This window comes from Sinocyclocheilus grahami, unplaced genomic scaffold (genome assembly GCF_001515645.1).
Source record: "Sinocyclocheilus grahami isolate Dianchi unplaced genomic scaffold, SAMN03320097.WGS_v1.1 scaffold1006.1, whole genome shotgun sequence".
Taxonomy (NCBI): Eukaryota; Metazoa; Chordata; class Actinopteri; order Cypriniformes; family Cyprinidae; genus Sinocyclocheilus; species Sinocyclocheilus grahami.
Genome location: NW_015506185.1, coordinates 146,335 through 162,001, shown reverse-complemented (window position 1 = coordinate 162,001; position 15,667 = coordinate 146,335). Strand labels below are relative to the sequence as shown.

The 15,667-nt window shown below is 35.8% G+C and overlaps 1 protein-coding gene across 1 annotated transcript in view; it reads left to right on the top strand.

Annotated features, from left to right (window-relative positions):
• cacna1eb (calcium channel, voltage-dependent, R type, alpha 1E subunit b) overlaps positions 1-15,667 on the top strand; it is a 64,183-nt gene that overhangs the window by 1,762 nt on the left and 46,754 nt on the right. The window contains exons 3-11 of the mRNA XM_016250767.1: positions 6,925-7,028; positions 7,148-7,306; positions 10,164-10,354; positions 10,901-11,004; positions 11,078-11,127; positions 11,626-11,661; positions 13,072-13,125; positions 13,812-13,892; positions 14,182-14,391. Of these exons, the coding sequence (XP_016106253.1) occupies positions 6,925-7,028; positions 7,148-7,306; positions 10,164-10,354; positions 10,901-11,004; positions 11,078-11,127; positions 11,626-11,661; positions 13,072-13,125; positions 13,812-13,892; positions 14,182-14,391 (989 nt within the window). The remainder of the gene's footprint in view (positions 1-6,924; positions 7,029-7,147; positions 7,307-10,163; positions 10,355-10,900; positions 11,005-11,077; positions 11,128-11,625; positions 11,662-13,071; positions 13,126-13,811; positions 13,893-14,181; positions 14,392-15,667) is intronic.

Below are 15,667 nucleotides of genomic sequence, written 5' to 3'. Positions count from 1 at the left end.
ATTTCTAAGTGCATCCATCGGAGTTCATTCATAAAACATGAGCAGAACATAATTCTGTGTAAAATGTTCATAAATCTACTCTCAGATTAATTGCAGAGCGGTTTAACAGAGAAATATGTCCTGCTCGTGCTTCGAGGCTGAGTGTGTGTTATATCTGATCCTATGTACTTGTTTGGCATTGAAAGATCCACTTCTTATTACAAAGTAATAATAATTATGTTTGCACACAACCTTACGATCCATTTTGTCTTTAAATGCCAGTTTTTCTCCTGAAAATCTCTCTTAGAGTGGCTACTAAAATCTGAAACGAAAGCATGCATTTTGGACTATCTGTAGCTTGTTTATTGAAGATGCAGGATAATGGTAATGGTTCATGGTAAAAGACTGTAAAAACCTGTCAATTGAATAATGGTAAGTTCCCTTACTCTATACAGTGACAAAATGCAATTTTACAGTAAAATACTGTTAAATGTACAGTACAAGTGAAAAAGAAGAAGACATCTCATAATTTACAATTGACATTCCCAGAATTCTCTGTGGCAGCTCACATTTGATGGCTTTTTTTTATTGAAATAACAATGTTTCTGTCTGCTTTTCTTATCAATTATGCACATTATGGTTTTATGTCACATCTTATGTTGTTACAATTGGGGTAATATGATCATATCTTCTTGACCTGGTAAGGACTCTAGCCGCTGCATTTTGGACTACCTGTAGCTTGTTTATTGAAGATGCAGGATAATGGTAATGGTTCATGGTAAAAGACTGTAAAAACCTGTCAATTGAATAATGGTAAGTTCCCTTACTCTATACAGTGAAAAAATGCAATTTTACAGTAAAATACTGTTAAATGTACAGTACAAGTGAAAAAGAAGACATCTCATAATTTACAATTGACATTCCCAGAATTCTCTGTGGCAGCTCACATTTGATGGCTTTTTTTATTGAAATAACAATGTTTCTGTCTGCTTTTCTTATCAATTATGCACATTATGGTTTTATGTCACATCTTATGTTGTTACGTTATTTATTGGATTATTTTACTGTCATGTGTGCTATCATGATGGTGTTTTGTGTTTGTGTGCATGGCACAGTGTGCTCCTCTATATTAGTGTTTCCTTCAGCTTGTGGAACATCTAATTGTGATGAACTTTGTGACCACCTGTGTTTTTATGCTGGTTGTAATTTGGTATAGCAACATTTCAGTTAAAGAAATGCATGTTTTCTACTGTCAAGTTGATTTCAACCTTTAAAATAGAGAGAGAGAAAAAATATGCTACCATTTTCTTTTCTCTTTTTTTTGCAATTTGTTTATTACAGTGCATTTCTGGCAGCCACAGCTGCCTTTCACTGAATGTGTGTCCCAGTTCACACAGGTTATTTATGCACTACTCTATGCTGTTTTTAGTATAAATAGTGTGATTAGTGTTTTCACACTAAACATTCCAAATAGAGAGAAAAAAATCACTTAAATATATATGTGTGTGTGTCACAATTCACTCAGGGAGCAAGGAACGAGGAAACGAGGAGTACTTGAATAACAGTCTTTAATAATTCACAGGAAAACCGAGAACAAGGAGGACATTCAACAAGTAGACCCGACCAACGAGAACTGAAAAGACTAGTCACTAGGGCGTATAAAGGCAGGATAAATGGGGAGGAACGAGACACACCTGGAATACAATTAACACAATCAACATGAGGAAGAAACTGGGTCACAGGGGCAAAAACACACATAATCCTGACAATATGGTCATGTCCCAAAATTGTACGTGTGAGTGCTTAGGAGTGGTTGGGTTGTAGCTTGCTGCTGCTGTAAACACTGTTGTTGTGTAGAATCACGACATGTTTGATATTTTGAACTGATCTTAAAACACATTGTTTTAATTTATCATGCGTCTCCTAGCAACAAACCCGCATGTTTTAGCATGAGATTGTTGTATTCAGAATGACTTGAAGGTCTACTAGTCCTTCAGTGTATGATGCCTAATTTATCTCTATAACCATTTACAAGTGCATGATACCTAAAGGAGATTTAAACAAGTCCGCTGCAATTTTATGTTTCAGCCACAGATGACGATAGAGAGACAATAGTTGCGTAGCGGCGGCACTGTAGTGTTGTAGTACTGTGTAAGACACAGTGCTTGGTCTTTCCTGAGACCGGTCTTACGACCATTTTTTGAAGGTCTCGGTCTTGAATGCATTTGTACTCGGTCTTGTCTTGGTCTCAGACTAAGAGGACTTGGGATTTTGTTTCAAGACTGGTCAAGACCACAACTGTGGGGATATCACTAAACTTTATAACCATCATTCATTTGAGTAGATGTAAAACGTCCTGCTTCAAATGCAATCAATGATTAAATAAATAACTAAATAACAATAATAAATCATTCGATTTATACCAGTGGATCTCAAAATTTTTGACTTATTTCGACAATATTTGAAGGCCACCCTCCACTCGCCCAAAATATTTTATAGCTTAGCATGACTAGAAAGATAAGAAAAATAACCAAATACTAAGAAATATTTTTGAATTTGTAGTTGTTTTAGCTTATTTTAATGCTTGTTTAATCTTATTCTAAATAATTTTAAGTTATCTTGAGGCCCCAGTGGGCCCCGGCCCCCTGGCTGAGATCCACTGATTTATGCCGGCTCAGAAATTAATGAGTAATTGTGTCAAAAATGTCACCAAAATTAATACAAATACCCACACAATTCAAGATATTGTTGTTACATACTTACATATATGAGATCTGTATTTTTCACAGTGAGTATTTTTCTTTTTAATTTGATATAATTAAGCAATATCACAAGAGCAAACTAGCTGTTTTCACAAATTTGATATTACATTTATACAAATATTCAATAAACAAAAGTAATTTTTAAAAACATCATTACTTATGCATTTGTAATGGTCAGTGTTGGGGAAAGTTACTTTTAAAAGTAATGCATTACAATATTGCGTTACTCCCTAAAAAAAGTAACTAATTACGTTACTTAGTTACTTTTTATGGAAAGTAATGCATTACATTACATTTTAAATCTGGGCAGGGCTTGCTTGTTTGTTTTTAATATATAAAAAGTTCTTCTTTTTCAAATCTAAAAGCCCTTTCACAACAGAAGTGAGATGAATACACCTCAGGCTGAAGGAAAAGTGAATTCACGTCTGTACAGTAGAGAACGAATCGCATGAAGAATATGACACAGGAGAAGAAAGTTCAACACTATTCCGCAATAACACAAATGATACACAGATGTGTAATTTTTGCTTAGTATGCTTGAATCGGATCATCGAAGGTCAGCAGCAAAGGCATTGGTTAATAAAATGGGATTAAATATAAATTACATTTGTCTTATTCAACATTTAATCATAGCAGGCTTGTATAGTATTTTGCATAGTTTGCATTTGATTTTGAGGAACGCTGAATGTGTTTTTGAGTAAACACATGTTGATATTTAGTCTAGAGCTACAGTAAGATCATGTTCACACACAACGCTCTGCACTTACTCACGATTTCTGTCACCGTGGCAACACCAGAGCTGTCACTCAACACATGGAAACAAAGTAACTGGCGTTACTTATTTGAAAAAGTACATATTTCCTTTTAAATTAACAAGTAATGCGTTAGTTACTGTAAAAAAGTAATCTGATTACGTAACTCGCGTTACCCCCAAAACTGATGATTGTACCGATTCAGATGCAGCTTCTGTGCCGCCACTGCAGTGCAAAGATGAATTTATTCTAATTGTATTTAATGATTAAAAATAAGACATTTCGCAAGCAGCAAATTTGGATATTTCAGATGAATCTGAGTAGTGGTCTCGGATTGGGTGGTCTTGACTATTCAAATATTACACTTTATTTTGATAGTCCACTTTAGACATTCTACTAACTATAAGTAACTTTGTAACTACATGTCAACTACATGTCAACTAATTCTCATTCATTTGCATTTACATGTCTACTAACTCTCAGAGTAGACGGTTAGGGTAGGTTTAGGGTTAGTAGAATAAGTTGACAAAGAAAGTGTTAGAAGATATTAAGCACAGTCTACTAATACTCTACTAACTGCTAGTTGACATGTAGTTGCAAAGTTACTTACTGTCTAAAGTGGACTATCGAAATAAAGTGTTACCAGTGATTCATAGAATATGTCATTCAGATTTCCCCTAATAATATATTCGATAATGCGTCAAGTGTGAATATTTTACAATGTAGCCGGACTTCATCTGCGTGTCTTGAAGAAGCGGACAACGGTGCACTGCTTCAAAGCTGCATGAGCGTACCGTGTGCTCAGATGTTCAGAACGCAGCATAGACTCGGCATGAAGCCTTTCTTTCACAGTGTGTGAAACATGAAGCATTTGCTGCAGATATGCTGATGATTCACCACTAAGTGTTGATAATGTTATTCCTCCATCTTCCTCCCCGTTGACTGGCTCTCAGAGCTCAGTTCAGCGCTGTGTGTAGGTGTTCATGTGTGGGTGAGCCCATATTCATTTCATGTTTGCATTGCAGCTTTTTCACCGACAGGTACAAAGAAATCAGATTGTGAAATAATTAATAGTGTTTGGTCATGTTACACTGATTGATAGAAATGTGTGCAATGACACAAAGGTACAAACGTAACTGATTATTATGACATGCACAAAACAAAATGGGTTCAGTTAGAAAAAGCCTTGAATATATAAAACACTGTTAAGCCTAAGGAAGCACATGTTCTGTTGGATGAAGGCTGTTTTTAAACAGACTGTCCTATGGTTTAAACGCAGTACATTTTGTACGTTGTCCATTGATTGATCAGGAAGCATTACATAAGTTCCTCTGAATCACAGATTGAAAGCTCCCGTAAGAAAAGCGGATGTTTATAAAAAGGCATAATGAAGCAGGCTCCTCTCTGTTCCTGATATGAAGGATTTGTTGATGCAAATCATGATGTACAATAGTACGGACGTGCTGCAGCTCTGGAGGCTACAGAAAGATTCACAACCTTGAATTTTCACACCATTTACACCCCCGAGCAATGCTTTCATCCACTCACCCACTCACTCGCTCTCTTTCTGACGCTCGCTTTTTCCTTTTTCCTCTTCCATACTGTAATTAATATTCTCTTGTTCAGCTTTATCCCTGAGTTCATGACTTCGGGTTCCTCCTGAATATTAGCAATTGTCTTAGTGCTCACAGATGCTGTTGTCTAGTGTGTTTGTCACCGTATCGTGTCTGTAACAGCTCTGCCTAAGTGCTCACTTCCCATTTCTTTTGTGAGGTTGTTCACATGACGTTTTAAGTGTAGCACATATCAGGATGAACTACTGGCGTGCATGTGTGAAACACCCTGACATCTTACCATAGTAGCAGCTCATTTAAAGTCACCATAAAATCAAAACGGACTATTATGTTTTTATGGAATATTGCAGTGTTGTTGTTTTGTTTGTTTGTTTTTTCAAATGATTTATCCATGTGCATCATTATTTTAATTTGTTCAATACATGTGCCTTCGTAATCTTTAATATAAATAAACAAAAATGCAATAAACTCACATGAGATCCAGCAATAGCAAACAAGAACAATTCAACGATCCAGATGCACAAAATCACGTCCCGCCCTACATTTTTTTTTCTCATTCAAAAAACCATTTCTCTTGGATGCACCTCACAATAGGGAAGAAAATTAAATGCATTTTATTTTTATTATTATTTTATAATATTTCCTGAGGTGTACTAGCAATCTTAGTATGTTTATATAGTTTTTATTTTTCAAACACACGGTCCTAATTTAGATATAAATGGTCGTTTTTCTCTGATTTCATCGTTGTTGAAAGGGCGTGTCTACTGTGAGACTCAGTGTAAACGCCCACGGCTGTGATTGGCTGACGTCTTTGCATATTAAATGTGCATTACGTCTGGGACTCTTGCATTTTTACTATAACTGCTGCCTAGATGAACTAATGGTGAAAAGTGTTGATTATTCTGTAGCATTATATTTAGACCTACTCCCGTCGCATCAGAGGTTGCAGAGCTGCAACACAGTCTGAGCACACAGTACTTTCAATGATCTGCAGTCTCACACATTCTTTCATCAGAACTATTAGAGTGAAAACATGATGCAAACACGAGACTCGTTGAGCAGTGTAAACTGTGGCATTGATTATAATGGGAGTTTTGACGAAAATGCAGAAACAAAATCCCTCATAGACTCGCACTGCTCCAGCGATTATGAAGAGAACGATCTTTGATCGCTTTCTTTATAGAAGTAATGTAAATTAATTATATAATCTATAAATGTAAAATAATAATTTAATCTTAACACTTTATAATCACTACAGTATGTATTCATATAATACATTAATGCTAGAAATGTATTAGTTAATTATACCTAAAGCATTAACTAAAGTTGATGAAGTTTGTAAAGTATAATTTATTAATCACATTTAGTTTTTACATCTGAACTTCTATCGTCACTGTGTAGAGAGCTCAAAACATTGAGAAATAATGTGTTACTATATTGTAAATAAATGCGTTTTGCAATTTCTGTGCATCATGAAGCGCAATTCGTGAATAATTGTATAATTCGATGCTAAATCAAGCGTGCAACTTTGAAAAATGTCATGTTGAATGTAAAGGAAAAGATATTTCTGTGTCATAGAAAAACATCAGAATTTACAGGAATAGTTCCCCCACAAATGAAAATTCTGAACACAAAAGATGTTTTGATGAATGCTGGTAACCAATCGGACCAGAAACAGTTTGGTTCTTTAAAATATCTTCTTTTGTGTTCAACAGAAATACATACGTTTCGAACAACTTGAGGATGAGTAAATGATGCCAGGATTTCCGTTTCTGGGTGAACTGTCCCTTTAACGGTTATGTGGACGAAGCCTTATTTCCATTTGTGTTTTTCTTTTTCTTTTCGTTCTGTCTGCAGGATTCTGGCCACTGCCGGTTCTCATATGAATATCCCCGTGGATCTGAGGACCCTGAGAGCTGTGCGTGTGCTCAGACCCCTCAAACTAGTCTCCGGTATCCCTAGTAAGTAACTCATCTCATTATTTATCCACCATTATTTAAAATCATTTTGTGACACGCAGTCTTTAGCATTTAAAGTATTGGCCAGAAGTACTTGCACTAATCCAGATGGATTCCTCCAGGTTTACAGATAGTTCTGAAGTCCATTATTAAAGCGATGGTGCCGCTGCTGCAGATCGGCCTTCTGCTGTTCTTCGCCATCCTGATGTTCGCCATCATCGGTCTGGAGTTCTACAGTGGCAAATTACACCACACTTGCCTGCCCTCTCCAGATATCCTCGGTATGGAGAATCTTTTCAGCCTTTAACTCAAATGAAACGGGAATGCTGCAGTATACTGGAGCTGCCATGCCATGTGCAATTCGATTCTGCCATCTTTGATCCTGGGTGCTCAGTTCTGCTGCCATGTTTGCCACGTGAGCCAAAATGCCATGTGATTTATCCTTCGACCGCCACTGGAAAATCATATCTTGACAAATGTGATTGGGTGACAGCGACACAGTCCCAAGCTTCTCTCTGTGATGGCAGCAGACAAAGAAATACATACTGTGGATCTATTTTACACTCCCAAAAAGAACCAGAGTATATACAACATCTAATTGTATTAGTAATCTTATTTTGTCTGAATAAACAAACCTTTTTGAATTGCCATCAATGGAGAAAGATGGCAGCATGCACATTGTTTACACTGTGGCTGAGGTGAAATCTAGGGTTTCTCGATCTGAAGGCTAGTAAGACTGCATCGAAGGCTGTCTCAGGTTGAAGGATCCTTGGAAGGCAGCCTTCAGTTTGCGCCGTTCGTTCAACACATCAAGTGTGTCCTCCAATCACCCACAGTCCTTAGCATATAATTATGAAAAAGAATTAACAGAAAATGAGTCGGCACTGAGCTCGTCCAATTTCATTATGAAATGCAAGACAAAAAGGCGTGTTTGCTTTTGTTGTAAGTTAATCACATAAAGCACTGTGAGACCACAGACGGTTGTTATTCACTGTACTGCATTGTTTCCCAAATTCATTTTAAAAAGTATTTTCACACCGTGACTGTGGGGGCGGAAACATTTATGATGGGGCTTTTTTTTTTCTTGGTTATACAAATGTTAAGGAAACATGGCATTTTATCATTTTGCAAACGTTACGAGAACATTGCTTTTGTATGTTCTCTGAACATTCTGAAAAAAAAGTAACATTTGAAAAAATGTTAGGTGAACTAAAACATTTCAGAAAAAAAGTTCCATGAACATTGTTTAAAGTTCTTCAAAACTTATTTTTTTGTTGGTTACATTCAAACATTAAGAGAACATTTGATCATTTTGCAAACTTTATGGGAACGCTACTTTTGGAAGTTCTCTGAACATTTTAAAACATTTTTAAAAAATGTTTTAAATGTTACACAAACTAAAACATTTAAGAAAAAATTCCATGAACAATAATGTTTTTGTGCTAACATTCATATTAAGTTATTTCTGAATGTTCTCTGAATGTCCAAACGTAATACATTTATATCAATTTATATAAATACATTTGTGGCTATATAAAAACATTAAGAAAACATTTGATCATTTTGCAAGCATGGGAGTATTACGTTTAAATGTTCTTCTGAAATAAGTAGTAACATTTAAAAAAAAAAACATTGAACAATGTATAATGTTTTTGTGCCAACATTTCCATTAAGTTATGAAAATGTTATTTCTGAAAGTTTTCAGAATGCCATTTGTTTCTTAATTATTTGAATGTTAAGGAAACATTCCGTTTTGTTACTTTGCAAACATTATGGGAACGTTACTTTTGAATGTTCTCTGAACATTCTGAAACAAGTAGCAACATTTCAAAAAGCGTTAGATGAACGCCCAACCAAAACTTTTCAGAAAAAGTTCCAAATAATGTTTTTGTACTAACATTTTCAGAACATTATTAAAGACCAGATAACTCTAAACAAACATTATAATTTTTTTAATGAACAATCTATTAACGTTACTGGAAGAATGTTCATCACCAAAGTTCTGAGAACGTTCCCCGTTAGGATATTCTAGTGCTTGATGCTCCTGAGGACTCTCGTCTAGAAGCCTCAGAAGGAATGTAGAATCACTCAGATGCAGCCTTACAATTGAGAAGCTAAATGAAGTCTAGCTTTAGACGCGGAGGATCACTAACCAACCCAGGCTCATTCAAAATACGTGCCTCTAAATACAGTTCTGCAGCACCATTATTACATACCTTACTGCACGTTTTCGCGGCAGTTTCAAAGAGAAACCTCCAGTGAGTGGCGCCAAAACGCAGGTTCAATACGTGACCCTGGCACGTTTTTTTTTACGTTGATATAGGCACGAATTGCTGTGTTTGTATTACGTTTCTTCAGGTACATATTGCGGTGGTTTATAATTTAAATATTTGGTGAGTGTCGCTAAAAGTTAATGCTCTATCGTGTTGGAAACATCCCCTACACCAAACCTACCCGATAGTGTTAACAAATGCAAAAGTCATATAAAAACGCATTCGCTAATGCAACCGTGCTATTTTAACTTTCTTATGCGGATTTGAGCTGTTTTGTCGAATCGTAGTTTCACGGGGTTCGTACTGGAGCTCTTCATCACTCAAGTGCAACGCCGTATCACGTGAGCTACCGAACAAACTTACTAAACTAGAAAACTCATGCATATGAAGCTGGATATGTGACAGCAACGTTCAAAAGTATCCGTTTTCAAATCTCGCAGCATGTTAAAAATAGTTTTGAGTTCATAACATAGTATTCCTCAAGTAATTATGCGAAAATGAGGCTTTATTAATCGAAACTGTGGACCTGCAAATCCTACTTTGTGTGAAAAAGAATAAAAGTTGTCGCAGTTTTACTGCCCCTAGTGTTCATTTCGACTGGAAACTGCAGCGATTCGTGTGTTTTTGAGTTTCGCAGAAAGGTAGGTAGAGGCACGTATTTCCAATGATCCCATGTTGCAACTAACTGATGATTTTAACGTAAAGCAAACAAAGCAAGCATCACAAATATCCTGCATTCACGTTTGATAAAAAAAAAATGATACTGTTTATCAAAACGATGGCAGTCAAAACATGTTTACAATAATTGCATGTGTTATATTAGTGTAGTCGCTGAATGCATTATGTAACTTTGCTGTTCTTTCAGAAAACGAGACGGTGGACTCGTCTGAGGTGGAGTTTGCGTGTGGCGTGAGAAAGTGTCCTGAGAAGTACACCTGCAGTGGCAGCTGGATTGGGCCCAATGATGGCATCACTCAGTTTGACAACATCTTGTTTGCAGTGCTAACAGTATTTCAGTGCATCACTATGGAGGGATGGACTGCCGTCCTGTACAATGTGAGCTCCTACAGCAGTAACGTTTCAAAAAAAGTCAGTTCTATAGTTGACTGACTGGATAATATTTACATACTCATTGATACTCATCGTTTGTCTTTATTCACATACTGTATACCGACCAAACATATGAAGTTATTTACTAAAATGCAGTGAATTATAAATAAATATGACAATATGATGTCTTTTACTGAATACCTTTGCGAAACATGACAAGGCAGTTGCTTTGACTTATTGATAAAGGACTTATATAAGAACCTGTATGAGTTCTGTTGAACACAAAAGAAGGTATTTTATAGAATTTGGGTAACCAAACAGGTTCTAGTCCCTATCGGCTTCCATAGTGTTTTATTTCCATACTATGGAAGTCAATGGCTACCGTCAACTGTTTGGTTACCAACATACTTCAGAATATCTTCTTTTGCGTTCAGCAAGCTATAATTACTATAATTAAAAAAAATATATTCTACACTATACACTGTAATGAACAAACATAAACTATAAACATAAGCTTTACTTTATGCATTGATTGCTGTTGTTTCTCCACAGACTAATGATGCTTTGGGGCCCACATGGAATTGGATTTATTTCATTCCTCTCATTATTATCGGCTCGTTTTTTGTGCTCAACCTTGTTTTGGGTGTCCTTTCTGGGTAAGAATTTCACTAATATGTTATCAAAATGGTCATTATTTATGCTCAATGCATATTAAATCGGAGCAAAAAGTTTTAAGTTCAAAGTCATGGCATTAAATGTTGCAAACACTGCAGAAATTAGTATCTTCCTCACTATTTTTTTTCTTGCTTTCCAAAACTAATATCTAAACATCCATTGAAAGTGAACAAAATAAAGTGAGTTTATCTCTCAGTGGGGCATGAAAACTTCTCCACTTTTTTCAATTAAGTAGATTTTTCTGAGCCCATTGGCAGATATCTGTTTAGAAACTTGCATTTTGATCTGTTTCTCAGAAAACATGATTTCTTATGTTTCAATAAAGCACTATATAAATGCATCATTCATTCATTCATTGAGTCACTAATTCTTATGTTGAGGAAGCATTATTTTATTTTTTGCATTAGAAGGTAGCGTAAAAGTTATTTCCATATTCTGGTTAAGCTATTTTTAAAATTATATATTTACTTTTTGTGAAATCAATAAAAAAGCAAAGCATGGTTATTATAGTTAACTAATTCTAATTTAATTGATCTTTAAAAAGTCTTAAATTTACCTTTATAAATCCTGCAGAAACCCAGATTATACTTTTAAGATATGAGAACTCAACGGCTACCGGGCCTGGATAGACCGAGCAGGTACTGGCATTAATTTTAATCATAAATATTACTGGTTATGCTACTTATGTTCAGATTTGACATTTTTCAATGCTTTCTGGATTTGGGGACTTGGTCTGTGTTTGCAAAATATTTGTACAACTGTACAATTTGTGGTTGTTGTTAAGAATAGAGCAATACAATGTTTATAGATGTATCTTGGAGATTGTTATGAAGGATGCATGGTGCTTTTGCATGCATTCTAGTGTTCGCACTGGTTTATTAGTCTTTTGTCGTTCGTGTTGATCAGTCTTGTTGTTTTTAGCATGCCGTTTGTGTGTTTATCACATTTTTGTCAGATGTTGTGTATTGAACGTCAGGGGTGAGAAACAAGCCTGCAGTTCCTGGCATTGGATGACTCTTTTAAAGGAGTAGTTCACCCAAAAATGAAATTTGCTGAAAGTTTACACACCCTCAGGTCATCCAAGATTAGGATGAGTTTTGTTTCTTCATCAGATTTGGTAAGCAAGTGATGCAATGCTACATTTCTCCAAATATGATGAAGAAACAAACTCATCTACATCTTGGATGTACTGAGGGTGAGAGCATTTTCAGAAAATGTTCAGTTTTGGGTGAACTGTTCCTTTAAATAATTTGGTTAATTGAAATACCTTGAAAAATACAGAAGGCTTTCACTGGTCAATAATGAACTGATGACGAGTTTTCAGAGAAGGGTGGATGATGACAAGATGATGACAAGTTCTTGAGAGAAGAGGAAAAAAGACATCAAGTGATTTTTAGGCCGTTGATGTGGTAATATCTGCTGATGTAACACCTTACATGTGACAGTAGCTTGTAGAAACACACAAAATCCTCTTCATTTGTGATGCTTGATTTTGCTGAATGCTCAAATTTGCACTGCTGCTATGCCAAAGTATCTACAGTCCACTGCTGTGGTATTAGGTGCTTGTTTTAAAATGCAATATTGTTTGTAATCTTTGGCTTTTTGTAATCATTTTTTGGCTCAGTAATTTCAGCCAGGCTAGCGAAGTTTCACTGTCTTTACCCAGGTTCAGTGACAGACTGTGCTCTGATTATGTACTACACCTACACTACTCTTTTCACATTTCACCCTGCCACCCACCACCTGAGCACAACATTCAGGTGAACATGAGTGTGTGAAGCTGCTCGTTCTCCCACGCAGTGAAGGGTCAACGGAAAGGTGACACTGACTCACTGACTGGAGTGTTTGTATATGTGCCTGTCTGTGCTCAGAATAGTTGATGTTTCTACAGTACAGCAGATCACTTTTAAGGGGCCTACAAATTGTCATTTTTTTCACAAACCAAAGTGAATAAACCAATAATTGATTTAATTAATGTTGAATTAATTATATTACTTCATTGTTAATATATTATATAAATTCACTCTCTCTCTCTCTCTCTCTCAAAGAGGAAGTAATGCTTGCAGAAGAAAACAAGAATTCTGGGAGATCAGCGTTAGATGGTATGAATTTCATTTTGATAGTACAAATAAATGTGTTACTAAAATGCAAGACTTTTATGTGAAATTAAAAATGTTAAAACTATTTTTTTTTTCATTATTAGGCTATTAATAATCGTATATTTATAACCTGGGGAAGAGTTAAAGTTTGCATAAAATGATCTTCTAGGCTGAGCCTATAAACATAGATTACCTATTTTCAGAAAATATTTTTGAAAATGTGTTCATAGGTTAGAAATTAATTTTTGCAGTTGTGAGACTATATCCACAAAACAAATTTAGGTTATAAAAATGTGGTTCAAACATTGTTTTTAAAATGTTGAAATTTCCAGTTTTTTTTTTTTTTTTTTTTTTTTCTTACAACATTCTACTACAATGATTTTACCCAAAATATAGCACAATTTAATTATTTTAAATATTCTAAGAATGTTAAAAATTGTCTTGTTATGATTGCAACATTATTTAAGGGTTACAATAATGTTTCTTATAACGTTCATCAGGTACAAATAACATCATATATAGCTTTTAAAAACATTAAAGAAAGTTGTGAGTATGTTCCAGGTTAGCTGGGTAATAGCAGCTACAACAAATACTTCCAAACAGTAACAGCATATTTGTATATTCATAAACCTTTATAATATGAAACATAAGGCCAACAAGTGGTGCCATTTAACGCTTTTCGTTTTTAGTTTTGAAACGGGCCACCAGCAAGAAAAATGCAAGGCGTCGAGGACCAGGGGAGGAGAAATATTCTGAAGTCTCTACAGTTGGTGAGTAAAATATAAATGCCACCTCTTTGTTTTCATCCACATTAAGACCTGACATGTTTTACACTGTGTAATCTTTTTTATGTTTGAGATACAATTCAAAATGTGTCATCTTAACAATTTGTCTGAAAGGAAGGAAACAACCACTGTCAACACACATTCCATAAACTCATCTCCATTTTTCAGGCTTTTGAAATAACTCAGCTGATTTTCTAATAGGAAACAAAGATTACATTTCTAATGACATTCTGTGAGACTATGGATATATCTAATATTTTTTTGGGGGTGTCAGGTGGCCCCCGCCCGAGGGTTGGTATACGGACAGCGAGACGAGGGCCGGCTGCTTACATGCGGCGCAAGGAACGCATGTTGCGGATATCTATTCGTCGCATGGTTAAAACCGACAGCTTCTATTGGATAGTCCTCAGTCTGGTGGCGCTCAACACCATTTGTGTTTCCATCGTTCATCACAACCAACCGGAATGGCTCACTATTATTCAGTGTAAGTATCTAATTCACCCCAATACTACTGCTGTACTAATAGTAATACTCATTATAATAATTCATAAATGGTATGAATTTATTGGCATTAAATTTGAAGTCTGTGCAAGCAGTTTTACTAATTTTATCATTCGTATTACTTTCAGGTGTAGATGATGTTTTGGGGTTTTGTTGATCAAATATATTAAGTTGCATTTGTTTTCAGATTTGCATCAGGTTAGTGTAGGAAGATGTTGATAATAATAATGCATTCAAATAATGCATAAACATCTGGTAAGTTAAAAGCATGCTTGGACACAGCGGCCACTCCTGAGCTATACAAACATGCTAATTTGTGTTGCTACAACCATTTTTTCCCCATTTATATTATGACCTCCAGAATAAAGCTGTGTGTCATCAGCATAGCAATGGTAGGAAAAACCATGTTGCCTCTATGATGGGTCCCAGTGATGTAGTGTATATAGAGAAGAGGAGGGGTCCAATAACTGATCCCTGAGGAACACCAGTGACCAGTTGATTTGACTGGAGGATCTGATGATTCATAGTGACATAAGCAGCAGATACATCTAGCAGAATGAGCACTAATGATTTGGACTCAGCTCTCGCCCCGATAGCATGTCTTTATCCCTACTTCAGGCATCTTTGGTCAAATCTACATCAACTTATGAGATCAATGTTCAGAGCATTTCTCCACCCCCACTCTGTCCTCTTTTCCACACTGCAGATCCATGCGTATCAGTCACAAAATTAGTCATGACATCCATCAAAGTGTGCAACAGCCTCACCACTGTTTGTTGAGGATTATGACCCATTGTAACATTAACAGTTGTGTAGATGATGTTATTTTCCCACTCTAACCATATTACTCAACTGAAAACTATGGATAGATGTGCAGGTTCCTTGCTTGACTCCTTACTTGAGACACATTTTTGCAGTTTTTTTACATATCTGGTGACAAAACAAAATAATAAAATTCAAGGGTATGTATAGACAGAGAGTCAAGGATCTCTTGGATAATGACATCTCAGTCAACAAAGTGGTGGCAGTGTTGTTTCCCACAACTTCAAGACAGCATGCAGACATGAGGTGAGAGACCTTTAGCTGTGGTGCAAGGAAAACAATCTGGCTCTAAATTTCATTGAAACCAAAGAGATTATTGTTTTTCCAAGGTGATGTTGAGGTAAAGAGGTAAAATGGATACTTCACCCAAAAATGAAAATTCTCTCATCATTACTCACCTCCAAAGTGGATGCTTCAAATACCACACAAAGTGAACA